The sequence below is a fragment of the Anopheles gambiae genome, chromosome 3 (assembly GCF_943734735.2).
Source record: "Anopheles gambiae chromosome 3, idAnoGambNW_F1_1, whole genome shotgun sequence".
NCBI lineage: Eukaryota > Metazoa > Arthropoda > Insecta > Diptera > Culicidae > Anopheles > Anopheles gambiae.
In genome coordinates, this window is record NC_064602.1 from 92017335 (window position 1) to 92030913 (window position 13579).

The following is a 13579-nucleotide window of genomic DNA, read 5'->3' on the forward strand; positions in this document are numbered from 1 at the left end:
ACGCACACATTTTAGGGTAATAATAATTTAAAAAAAGAAGGTACGACTTATACACAAACATCAGTTAAATCTTGTGATTTGTAACATTCATCACCTTGGAAAGGGTTCTTTCTCTCTTTCCCACTCTCTCACTCTCTAGCTCTATGAACGTGTTTTTTTATGCGAATATATGAGTATAAACACAAACAACAGCAAATCTAAATGAACATACAGCGAATAATAAACGCGCCTACTACTGGAAGAAGTTTGCCAGGCATGCTATCCAATGTGTTTGCCAATCCTTTGTGTTTTCTTCATTTGCTTTCTTTCTATATCGTTTCCACAGCTACATTCCGCTAGCCTACTGCGCATACAGCGCGCCAACTAAACGTTTGGGAGTTTTATGTTCCCTCTCTCCCTCTCTCCGAACACATCCATCTTTTTTTCGAGCCATTTATCAGCTTGGCGTTTGGTGCCATCTTTAACGAAATTATTCTGGCGCATTCGTCCAATTTTACCATTGTGTTTTGCATCGTTCAACAAATACTCCCTATACCGTGTCGCCTAATATTCCCCCCCTTCAGTTCGAGCGAGGTGTGCAGTAAACACTAGTGGTGCCGCCGTTCCATGCATCTTCACTGGACAAGCTACAAAGCTACATTTTCTTCCCAATTTCCATTCGCTACTTCCTAAACCACGCGATCCATCGCGTACCATCTCGATTCTAATTGCGCTAGCTGGATGGGGAGGGGAGTCTAGTGGGAGGGGTAGCAGCGGGTGCGCTCAGAAGTAGATCAGCTTGGCATCCGATGGGCACTGCTCCATGGGGCAGTAGGGACACTTTAATCTGAAAGTATTGTTCATGCTACAATTAGCGTGTCGTTGTGTGTGTCGTAGGGTGTTTTACACCCAAGTGAGCAAAGATGGTAAAAAAGGTGCAAAAAAAGGAAAAAGGGATTGGAAGAGGAGAGCAGAGTTGGGAGCAGTGTTTGAACGGTTGAGCGAGAGTCACACGGGCAGCGATGTCGTCGTGTTTTTGGTGGCACCGGCGCCGTCCGCGATCGATAGAACGAGAAGGAAAAGAAAATTAAAGGTGAACAAGATTATGTTTTATGTTTTTTTTGTTTTTGCTGTTTAAATATACGCAAACGATTGCAAACGGAATACTGGTCAAGAGGAAATAGTGTAGAAAGCATTAAAAAAGGCCAGTAACATAGGGTAGGAAGTGTGTGTGTGTGTGTGTTTTGTTTGCGAGAGAAAATGCTGCACTTACATCGGTCCATTGCTAAGTTTGTTAAGCGCATCGCGGGATATGACGTGACCGCACAGCAGCTTCATCGGCGGGTTGTCTTCCGAACTCTGCTGCCGCAGAATGGGACAAGCGAAGATGGAGTGAAACCGATTGTCCGGCTCTAGCTCAATTTCGATCTGGAAGAAGGTACGAATTAAAAGATTTGTTATATTAAAACAGTTATTTAGCATAATATTGTATTGTAAAGAGTTTGTGCGCAGAAGGTACAAGTAAACACGCATGTTTGGATAGCAATTATTTAAAAAAAGTGTATAATTTTAAAATTAATGTTACAATTCCAAACGTAGTTTAAAGACAAGGTCTGTCATGTTAAGAGAACGCACTTTTCATTATATTGGTTCAACAAACAGATGTTTTGTATGATTGCACGAATCGCATTTTCATTATATTGTTATTTAGCCTAAGACAGCCGACGGCCATTGTTGCTCAAGAAAAGGAAGTTATGTCCTCAAGTGTGATAGCGTATTGCTTCGAATTACGGACACTTAAGCCATTTTTGGAACTAGATTTGAACTAGAACTAGAAATTCAATAAAAACATGCCAAAAGTCCGGAATTTGAAGCTGTAAATTGTTTCGATTAATTTGATCGTAGTATATCGAACGTATAGCTAACGAACTAGTCAAGAATTAGCAAAGAACAGCGAAACAGCTGAGTGTAGTGCCCCACACTATCGTCCTTTTCCCTACAGAACCAATACTTACAGGCAGCTCATCGCGACCGTTCCAGATGCCCGTCACCTGGCGCGACATCATCACCTGCTTGAGATTGAGCAGCGCGGGCAGCGCGGTACAGCCCGCGTTCACGATCACGGACAGGGGCGAATCCTTGTTGATGCCCAGCAGCTGGCAGGCATCCTTGAGGAACACGTCCGCCGTCTCGATCCACATCTCCGGCGCGGTGAGGTACTTGTACGGTGAGTTGTGTATGCCGATCTGCAGGTAGATCAGCGTCCCCATCAGGATCTGGATGTCCTTCTCGAAGCGCCGCACAAACTTGGCAAAGTTGGAGCGGGCGTACGCGATCGCATCCGTTTGCGCCTGCACCCCGCCGTTCAGTATCTGCATGAACGCCAGCCGGTGCAGCTTGAACTCGAGCGTGCTGTTGCGCGCATCCAGCTCGGCCGAGTAGCGGGCGGCCCAGTCGAGGGCGGGTGCCAGATTGCCGGTGTGAATCGCCTCCCAGATGCGGTGCAGCTCGGCGTACGGTTCCGGCACGATGTCCTCCGCCGGCAGGCCCGACTCCTTGATCAGTGCGTCCGCCACGTCGTCCATGCCCTGGCGGTAGAAGTGCTGGGCCATGATTTTGTTCAGCAGCATCACGTTGCGCTCCGTCTGGAACACGTCCGTGCGCGAGGTGGCCGTAAAGTCGGCGACAAAGTTGCGGTCGATCGCCTTGCCCACCTTGCTGACCGTACCGTGCAGGTCGCGGTGCTCGGTCGTGAGACGGTGCAGCTTGTCCTTCGTCTTGCTGAGCGCCTCGTTCAGCACGTCCACCTGGCCGGCCGTAACTTTGCTGTCGGGGTTACCTAAAAGTGGAAGGGGTGGGGGGAGAGGGAATGGAGTGTTTATACATTTCTGCACCAGATGAGAGGGCAAATATGGGGAGGAGCGCTGAACGCCCGCTTTACCTTCCGCGATGGACGAACGAAGCTTCTCGATCAGCGAAATCACATCGCCGATGATGCGCTGGGAGTGATCGTTAATAGCGGAAAATTTGTTGATCACCTTCTCCACCTCCTTCTCGACGGCAGCACAGGAATCCATCGTATGGGACAGGGGTAAAGTTGCTCCAACGGACACGGAACGGCAGGAACGCTGACTGGGTGACGCTTTTTACTATTTTACTTTCAACAACACTCCAACAACAAGAGAGTTCACTGGTTGCAGGTGGAATTGTGTGCCTCCGTGCAGAGGGAATTTTCCACCAACCGATCCGGGGGCGGGACGAGGCGGACGAAAAGAAAGTGACAGGCAGGCGGGGGGGGGGGGCAGCGATTGATGGTCAGCAGGGGGACAGCAGCAACGAGCGCTCGCTTCCTTCGACCAGCAGCAGTGGCAAAACAACACACACACTTGCACCAGTGCTTGCGTTCGCCTCTCGTTCACTCATGGATGTGTTATTTATGCTTCCGTCTCTACCCGTTTGCGCCACCTTTCTGGGGCTCCGCACACATAATACAGACAACAAAGAAGCACCGCAGTAGCCCTCACTCCCGAACCACACGACACAGCACCACAGTCCACCACACGGGGCCACTTGGATGGCACAAGAAGAGCACAATAACTTTCGACACGTAAATAACGCACAGTCCTACATAGCAGTCCGCTTCCACAGTGGCACTTTGTTAGAGCAGAGAGGTGGCCCTTTCCTCCGTGGCCCGTGAGTTGCGTATTACACTGTGCGTTCCCCGATAGATAATTGCGATATTTTACGCCACCACAAGTTATACCGTGCTCATCGTTTCCTTCACTGTTTATGCAGAGATCATTCCACTCACTTCCACTCAAGTTTCGCGATGCCTTCGATGCGCCAGTGCCCGAGGAAAAGTGAACCCAGCAGTACGAGAGGAAATTTTCGCTGCGAGGACTTATTTCCGAAACCAGCCACTTTCCATCCCAATGATTACTTTTGCTATTATTGTTGTTCGTACTTTGCTGTGGCAAGGCACGGTGGGAAGCTGCCGATGGTACTGGCAAGTTGACAGCTCTTGTACAGCGCAAAAGTGAAGTGCAGGGGTTGCCACCCAACACAATGTATGCGGAATATTTGAATTTAAGTTTAGAACATATTTTAGGATAGTTGAATTTCAGTGGCAAAGGTTATGTTGAATCATTTCCCATGAAAACAAGGCAGAAAATATTGTTTTTCTTTGTGCATGTTGAACATAACGTAAAAAAATGCAAAATTGTGCCTTTTGAAAATGGTTTTATTTTGATCTTAAAAGCTGTTAATGGCATCACACCCAGGATTAAACGGGTTGAAGCCATTAAGAAGGCATTAAAGACCTTAGTCGCCTTAGAAGGTGAATAAAGATTTCAACCAAAACTTTCACGGTTGTTACGGGTTCTCTTCGAAATGGTTTCAGATTTTGAATTCAACGAGATAAGATAGCATGCCACCATCGTAATCTGTTTACATACCGGTTTTGCTCTCTCACATATGTAACTGCCAAATAGAGCAGTGTCAACGCTTTTGGTTCCGAACCAAGAAAGCGTGTGTTCAAATACTGATTTCTCTATGGGTGTGGTGTGTAACTTCTTTTCTTTTTTTTGTATTTGTTTCTATTTAAACTAATAGTTTTTGGCATTAGTATAAACAACAAAATAAAAGCAAAATTAAAACGATACCTTTTAAAAAAAACCATGCCATCGAATCTCTTACCATCTATTCATAGATTTCAAAGCCGCATACGATAGCATAGCCAGGGTAAAACTGTACGACGCTATGAGCTCATTTGGAATCCCGGCCAAACTGATAAGGCTAGTTAGAATGACTATGACCAACGTCACATGCCAGGTGAGGGTGGATGGAAAACTCTCAGGACCTTTTGCTACCACCAAGGGTCTGCGCCAGGGGGACGGGCTTGCCTGTCTCCTATTCAACTTGGCGCTAGAGAGGGCCATCCGCGACTCGAGGGTGGAGACTACGGGAACCATCTTCTATAAGTCAACCCAGATCCTGGCATACGCTGATGATATAGACATCATTGGTCTGCGGCTCTCCTATGTAGCAGAAGCCTACCAAGGGATTGAGCAGGCGGCAGAGAACCTCGGATTGCAGATAAACGAGGCAAAGACCAAACTGATGGTGGCAACATCAGCGGACCTACCAATAAATAATCCAAATCTACGTAGGCGTGATGTACAGATAGGTGAACGCACTTTTGAAGTCGTCCCAGAATTCACCTATCTTGGGTCAAAGGTCAGCAACGACAACAGTATGGAAGTTGAGTTGCGCGCAAGGATGCTGGCTGCCAACCGGTCATTCTACAGCCTGAAAAAGCAGTTCACCTCAAAGAACCTGTCGCGACGGACGAAGCTGGGACTATATAGTACCTATATAGTACCAGTACTCACATACGCCTCTGAGACATGGACACTGTCCAAATCTGACGAAGCCCTCTTAGCCGCGTTCGAGAGGAAGATGCTCAGAAGGATACTTGGCCCCGTATGTGTGGAAGGACAATGGAGGAGCCGCTATAATGACGAGCTATACGAGATGTACGGCGACCTCACTGTCGTACAGCGTATTAAGCTCGCCAGGCTCCGGTGGGCTGGCCATGTTGTACGCATGGAAACGGACGACCCAGCCCGTAAAGTCTTTTTAGGCCGTCCACAAGGACAGAGGAGGCGTGGTAGGCCCAAATTGAGGTGGCAAGATGGCGTGGAGGCGTCCGCCATTAAGGCCGGGATAACGGACTGGCAGACGAAGGCGCGAGACCGTGAGCGGTTTCGGACACTCCTGAGGCAGGCCAAGACCGCAAAGCGGTTGTAGCGCCGGATAAGTAAGTAAGTAAGCCATCGAATCTCACACTCATATCTCTGGGAATCACTACAATAGTGCAGTGTTGAAGACGCTTGCAAAGTGGTTTTCTTTTGGCAGTTGCAAACTCCAATTTCAAATTCAAAACGAAATATGGCATTTAATCACTGCTAAATGCACTGCTAATCGCTTTCCATTCGCCGTCAATTACAAGGCATCATTAGAAAGCATTTAACGGAATTTTGCGGGTAGGGATGTTATTTCGATATTTGATTTTCTAAAAAGATTCAATTTATAGAGCCTTAAAGCCTTTCTTTCTCTGCAATGATGTCATCGATAAAGCTTATCGCAGCCACAGAAAAAAACCAATTCTCACCAAACATTGATTTCAAACGGAAACCTACCGTTGTATTCGTTAAAGTTGTATAAGAATATGTTTTATCGTTATGGGTAAATAATCTCTGCTTAAGCAATAACAACGTAAAGAAAATAAATCTGTCCACATCTGTAAGGTCCATCCGGCGAAACGTGCGCTATGCGAAATCCAACCCGTCCATAGTTTCGCCTCCACCTTCCTCCACCGGCACCAGATGGCGCTTGGTCAGGGTAAAGCTGATGCCCGTGATGGCGCGGTTTTGTTTCATCATTTTCAAAAAGTTGTACCACGTGACGTTTCTCATCAAGTTTTCCGGATTGCCGATGACGATCGTCAGTGCCTGGGCGCGGGTCAGCGCGACATTGAGCCGTCGCGGGTCGGCCAAAAATCCGACCGTGGTGCGATTGGACCGTACGGCCGATATGATGATGACCGGTTTCTCCCGCCCCTGGTACTGGTCCACCGAGCCGACCTCAATGTTGTCCAGCCCGAGCGTGGACAGCCCGTTCTTAATGAACTCCACCTGAGAAGAAATGAAAGACGGTAAGAGAGGTGTGGTGCTAGAGAGGCGCATGGTATGTAGCGGCTCCCTTTTCCAATCCCATTTACCTGCTTCGAATAGGGCGTCACGATGCCAATGTCCTCTTGCCGCACAATTTGACCGTTAATTTCCTCCTTCATCAGTATTTGCACGTACTGGTACACCAGCTGCGCTTCCTGCACGTTCCAGTAGCTGAGCGAGATGGAGTCCTGCTGCATGAAGCCGACCACCGAGTGGAACAGCATCGGGAGCTTGCGATTGGGCAGATGGTGCCAGTTCACGGCCCAGTGCGTTATCGTCGGGTCGCCCTTGGCCCGCAGTTCCGCGTCGTAAAACTGCTGGTTGGAAAACCGAAACAGGGACTCGTGCGACCGGTAGTTGTCCAGCAGCTTCGTCACCATGTGCGGGCTGTACTCGTTGTTGTTGGCATCCTTCTGATAGACCGGCCGCTTCATCAGCCGCTCCAGCAGCGACGAGTTGTGGGGCGTATCGCGCAGATACGGCATGCGCGTGACGGGCCCGAGCTGCAGCGGATCACCGGCCAGCACGACACTCGCCTGCAGCCTGTTGTTGGTCGTATCCGTTCCCACGCACCCGATCGGTACGAGGGCGCTCAGCTCCCGGCAGCTGCCACACTCGTCGATGAAGATGTAATCGTACATGGACCGATCCACCCCCAGCTGCAGCAGCCGCCCGCTGGTCATGACGGTGCAGACGAGAATGCGCGTCTGCACAAAGTCCTGCATGGCCGGCGTTTCGTAGACGCCGTAGTGCATGTTCGATACCTGCACCACCTTCAGATCCATCCCGTTAATGTCCCGCTGGGAGGTTTGGGAAAAGTAGCGAAACAGATCGTTCACGGTGACGTACTTGAGCAGCCGCTTCGCCAGCTCGTTGCAGGCATAATTGGACGTGGCCGTTACGAGGATGCGTGACTTGGGCCGCATCTTCCAGATCTGCAGTACCGCTTCGACGATGGTGCAGGTTTTGCCCGTGCCGGGTGGCCCGAAAAGTATGTACGGTGCGGGGTAGGCCGTCCGATTGACGATGTTTTTGATAGCCTGCGTTTGCTGCTCATTCTCGGCAATGCATGACTGGAACCAGTTGAACCTGCGGATGAGACGAGATGAAAGGAATGACTCACGTATAGCGCATCAGTGGTGGGGAGCTTGGAATCGGACCTTCCCGATTCTGATTTCGTGTTTGAAATAAATTCCGGAGCCGATTCCAATTTCGAATTCGAATCTGATTCCGAATCCGGAGCGGATTCCAATTTCGAAGCCGTTTTCGATTCTGATTTCGGTACCAATTCCGGAATCGGTTCCGGAAACTGGTTCCGGACCTACTATCATGTATCGATTCCAGAAAACTTCGGAGCTAGCATAACGAACGAAGCCCAACCCCCAAAAATACCTACTCCGTAATAACCGCATCGTTGAACGTTTTGGCAGGCGTTTTTGGTTTCGCGCTTTCGATCTTCGGAAACAGGATGCTGCTAAAATCGAGCCGGCTCATGTGTACAAGCGCCGTATACTCCAGCTTGTACTGGAGGCGGTTCAGCGGAAACTCGATCTTCAGCGAGCGTAACGTTTTGAGCGGCGTTTCTGTCTCGATCAGTATAATGGAGCTGCGCTCGACGATCGTGCCCCGTACGATGGTGGGACCGCTGTTCCGACCGATCACACCACAGTTTACCTGCACGTGGCTGCCGACCTCGAGCAGGACGGGCGGCACCTTGAACTGGTCGATCGTAAGAACGTATTCCTTCGGCAGCCGTTCCTCCAGCGTGCCGTTCTCTACCGTGTAGCGCAGCATCTGCAGGTGGCTGTCAAATTCGTCAATTTGGTCCAGCGATCGCAGATAGTCGGTCAGATTGTCCGCGTTCAGTTGCTTCGCGCGGTACGCTTTCAGCCGCTCCAGCCACAGCGAAGCGTTGCGGCTGTAGTGTGGATTCTCCAGAAAGCCGTACAGATACACTTCCTGCACGTACTCCGGCACCGGGAACACGGGGAGCTTGGACAGTGTCAGCGGGGGGCTAAAAGTATACGCGATCGATCGTTTAGCACCGGTTTTTTTTGGTGTGTGTGTGTTGTTAGCAATGTTTCATTGCTTACCCGCGCGCTTTTCTCGGCGACAATAGATGAATCATGACGGTTTCCCGCAACCGGTACGGTGTGCCGAGCAGATCGGAAAGGAATACCACATGGTACGAGCGATCCTCCTTTTCGTGGATCTCCTTTTCCATCGCAAACTCGTAGCCGGGCACCATGCGCAGGACGCCCCCGAACAGGACGACACGTTTGCTCGTTTCGTAGTAGAGGTAGATGGAGCGTAGTATCAGTATTTGGGAGCAAAAGTTCTGCACCTTGATCGTAATCATCGACTGGGTAATGCTGAACTCGACCGTCATGCGGAAGACGGGCTTCGGCACTATCTGCGGCGTCCTGCTCTCGGGAATGTTTATCGCCGATTCGACCCATTGTAGGAGGCAGCGTGTCGTGCCGGTCCGTTTGAGGTGACTTTTGCGACTTTGTCGTGCTGGCTTACCTGAAAGGGGAAGTTGAAAAGGTGATTTAAATTTGGGGAGGGAATGGTAATCGAACAGGAGGGGACCCTTCGGTCGCATTCAGTACGACTCTAAGGCGATCGTCATTGTGGTGTGTAAGATTAGGGCTTAAGATGGCAGACGATGGACATTACTCAATTGCATAGTAAGCACCGTACAGTTACATTATGACCCTTCCTGGTAGAAAGACACTAACATCAACTAAAATTCACACATAATGTCTCTTTATAATGTATATTCAACACAACTCATCGATAGATACCATTTTATGAAGGTTTGCTTTTGTCGCAATAAAGCATTTTTATAAAATTATGATGACAGGTGCAGTTGTAACGGTTTTTATTGAAACTTCCTTATGGGAATTGGGAATTGGACTCTATAGCATCCTTGTTAGACAAATCCAATACGAATTTCCAAGGAGTCTGAAAAAGGGTGCCAGAGAGTTCAATTTCCATCATTTGAAGTTCACTTCCAATAACAAAGAGTCAAGGAAGTGTCCCACAACTATGAGAACCATTGGAAAACCCTGAAAAATCCTGTCAACTTTGAAAAGCTATAACATATAAACAAACGGTAGCAAGTTGAACCAATCGATGCACAGTAATAGAAACCACATTAATTTATTCAATTTTCATCACATTATTGCATCAATATTGGATTACGCATTCAAAAGTTATAGGCCTTCAATGGTTGACACAAACATTTCAAATTTGAAGTCAATCGGACTCTTAGAATCAGAGAAATAAGCAATCAAAATCGAATTGGCTACCCGGGTAGCAGGGTGCCGGGAATAGAGGGTTAACTGGTTTTCGATTCAAACGGTCCTCGAAATCATTACACACATTAAAAACACACATACATGGTGAAGTAGTACAGAAGTGTAGGTACATGTTACGGAAAGCTTATCACAGGTTTTATTCCATCCAACTTCCGGCTGAAAGATTGGGACAATCTAGCCATGCGAAAAGCACAGATAAAAGGTCATAGATAGATCCAAATCCATGTATGACTGCTGATACAGATCCATAAACCCACTATGGACGTTGCACCATAATTAAAAGAAGAAGAAGAAGAAGAAGATCCGGTTCCTACCACTCAACCAGATAACAAATCAATCGTTGCAACGGGTAAATGTAATCTAACCACGGCTGGCGGGGTATTGTACACATAAAATGATTAAGTGTACTTATTTTACTATTAAATTGGATTAAAAAAAGAACCCTTGCTACGCGGTGGCATTTGCTGGGATGAGAATCGAACCACATCCGAGTTTGCACGTTTCTTCATCAAAACACCTCTGGATACCGATCAGAGTCAGAGTCATCGATTCGCGTCACAAAAGCGATGATGTTGGGAAAAGAGACAGATTTCTAACAACCATCAAGGATCAAAGCAACCAAACAATGGCTAACCGCTCCATGATCGAATTCAAAAAGTAATCATAACATATTTACTTTGGTCCTTATGATCCACATAATATTTTTTGGTTTATTTTTGTGGCTCTGTTTGAAATTAATTTATGTAAGTTTTAAATTTACGTTGAATTTGTTTGAAACATTATGGCATTAACGTTCTCACTGAACAAAAGAAAAAAAAACACATGAACATGTTTCAAGTGTTAATTCAATCCACATCAACCGATCATTCCATTGATTTTGTTGACAATTTCCAAAGCAGCAACATCGCTTCAACCAGATGGAAATTGAAGAAGCTGTAAATGCGCTTTGTTTACGCTAGCACCAAACACCAATCTTCTGTGAGCGTGTTACTGGTTAGAGAGGAAAGAAAGCATGAAGGCGATTGTTTTCTGTCTACAAAGCATAAAGCATAATACGCATTAACATAACATGAAGCAGAGAAGGAAGGTCAAGAAAGCTGATGCAGCAGCAATGATGATTCAACCGGAGGTAGAAAGACCCTTGAGACCCTTGAGAGTGGTTGGTTGAGAGTGCTGATGGTGTGCGATCTTTAAATCGCTAAGACGCCAGCGATAGGGTACAAAGTAGAATCGCGATTGTTTTAGTGCGTTTCGGGACAAGAGAGCCCAAGGAAAGGATTGAGGACACAAAACAAATCAAAACAGAAATATTACAGCCAGGCATATACCTAATTGGGTACTTTTGAATTCAGGGAAAAATAATCCACGGGTAAAAGAGAAATAGGGGTAAAATTTCCCGAGCAAATTGGGCTTTTCCAACGTTAGCAATCAGTGATTAGTCTGTTGCGCGCTTAGTTTTGCAGCATCCACCAAAACTGCTGTAAGATCTTTACACAGCTGCTGATGGCGCAGAACGAAAGCGTCAACGCTACTTGACTACCAAAAGTGCAGCGCTTTGCTGTTCACATCTCTTTACGTTGTGAAGTATACACACACGCCCGATACTTTCAGAAGATCATTAAAACCGGTACGCGATCACGGGCCTGAGATTCTATCACATATAATTCCTATCCTCCCCTTTAACCACCCTTCTTCCCTCCTTAAATTCATCAAAGCTGTGTTGGAGACGCACAGTCTGTGTGTGTGTGTGTGTGTGTGTGTGTTGTCCACGGCACATATAGGCGCACATTGTTTCGCCGCCGTCATCAAACGGTGGAATCAAGCCCGTACGCGAAATCAAGTGCGATAAGCGTCGCGCAATGCCCGTACGTTCGCGCGCTTAAACGTGATGTAGAAGTAATTACAACATCCACAATTCCACGCGCCCTGGATCTTCTACTACCGGTATCGGCTTGATTCGTTGTTTTTGACTATCTACTGACTTCATTTTCAATATTGTTTACTACCTCTCGATCGATTCAAGTAAACCTGTGTAAAGTAAACAGACGGTTAAAGCTTAAGTCAGTTCGGATTAAGCACTAAGCACGCGGATTAGGGCGATGTAAGTACAAGATGGTGCACACCCCAATAGAAATCGGTTCCAAATGTTTACTACACCGCAAGACTACACCAGCTACTTCCCGCGGTATTGACGGTTGAGTGTTGTCGCCCATGGCAACGGAAACATGGTTGCACTTGTTGGAAAATACGAATTATCAATCGTGCGACGACAACGACGTTGTGGGGTGTTGACGAGAAAGAGAGCGCAACAAAGCGCTTGCAAAGGGTAGAGCACGGCAGATAACGTGGTGTGAGTGATTATTTGTATCCATACAGCCGTTCGCAATACGTTCGCAAAAAAGCATGCAAAAATAAAAGTAAACAACGCGGAACAAAAGGTAGAACAAAAAAACACAAAATTGCGAGAGGGGATCCCCCAACTCTACTCTCGCGATGAACATAAAAAACACGGGAATCGAGCGGAAAAGGTGACTCATCGGCGATCAATTATCGGTTTGTAATCTTGCACTGTAAATCCATTTGCATGATTAGCTGTTAACGATCAGCTTTAGTGATAAAAATTGGCAGCACACATCCTTGCATCTTCCGGATGTGTGTGCGTGTGTGTGTGTGTGTGTAGCACTACGAATACTTTGAAATGGCTGTTCCACTACCTCCTCTGGCTGTTGTTGCTCGTTGTTCGCCTGTCATGATGGAGGGCGCAGCTTACTGCGGAATGTTTGAAGAAGAAACTAGCAAGCACACGGGGCACTTGAGACTTTTTTTTTATCAGCAATTTTGAAAACTTCGCACTTCACTGTTTCCAAAGCGCGGCTCTAAACACTGAGTTTAGGGACACTTTTAAGTAAACACTCACACACACACATACACAGACGCGCGCGCGCACAAGTACGAGCCGGATCCGGCAAGCCGTCCGCATTCGGCGCTTAGCTCTTCCACACAGCACAACCGTAACGACGTGCCGCAGCGGTATGCATTGCCGGTGTATGCACCCTACAACTGAAACCGCCAATGGAAGCCGCACAATGGGTAAACTACAGTCGGTGCATCTGGACAAATATGTGTGTGCATTTTTTTTTAAATATTGTTATGGAAGTGTATCCTGTTGGGATTTAGATAATGTTTGGGACAGAAATGCTCGTGAGTCTCGATACATTTATTTATTGGATAGAAAGCACATGTTTCGACATGTTTCCATACATTTCCTTTCTTTGTCTTTCTTGTTGTCCAGTAAACAATCTCTCTCATTTTTTCTGTATGTTTTTCTTCCCTTCTCCCCTCCCCCCCCCCCTTCCTCTTCATCATTCATTTTCACTTTCACCCTTTCAAATTCTCTATATGACTTTCTCTTACTCTCCCTTTAACGTTTTCTCTGTCTGTCTTTGCCATTTTCTGTAACGAACTTTCTATCTCTCTCTAGTAATCTCTTTGTTTATATGTCTCTCAGAGCCTCTCTTTTTCTTTCTTTATTTCTCTCATTTT

General features: G+C 47.1%; 2 protein-coding genes across 4 annotated transcripts; both read right to left on the reverse strand.

The window, feature by feature from the left end:
* Positions 1–149: 149 nt before the first annotated feature.
* On the reverse strand, positions 150–3979 carry LOC1280768 (E3 ubiquitin-protein ligase RMND5A). Of its 3 annotated transcripts, none has more exons than XM_061659694.1 (4): positions 2921–3979; positions 1995–2818; positions 1253–1407; positions 150–826 (listed from the first exon to the last, which is right to left on the reverse strand). In XM_061659694.1, the coding sequence occupies exons 1-4, from the start codon at positions 3054–3056 to the stop codon at positions 763–765; spliced, it is 1179 nt and encodes a 392-aa protein (XP_061515678.1). In that variant the 5' UTR covers positions 3057–3979; the 3' UTR covers positions 150–762. The 3 variants fall into 3 exon arrangements, with proteins under 3 accessions (XP_061515678.1, XP_061515677.1, XP_061515676.1); XM_061659693.1 differs by having other exon boundaries at positions 150–844; XM_061659692.1 differs by having other exon boundaries at positions 1995–3979.
* Positions 3980–6157: 2178 nt separating this feature from the next.
* LOC1280767 (putative helicase MOV-10) lies at positions 6158–13250 on the reverse strand. Its single transcript, XM_061659696.1, has 5 exons — positions 12751–13250; positions 8807–9239; positions 8110–8727; positions 6761–7802; positions 6158–6674 (listed from the first exon to the last, which is right to left on the reverse strand). Exons 1-5 carry the CDS (start codon positions 12785–12787, stop codon positions 6309–6311), a joined length of 2496 nt encoding a protein of 831 aa, XP_061515680.1. The 5' UTR covers positions 12788–13250; the 3' UTR covers positions 6158–6308.
* Positions 13251–13579: the final 329 nt, after the last annotated feature.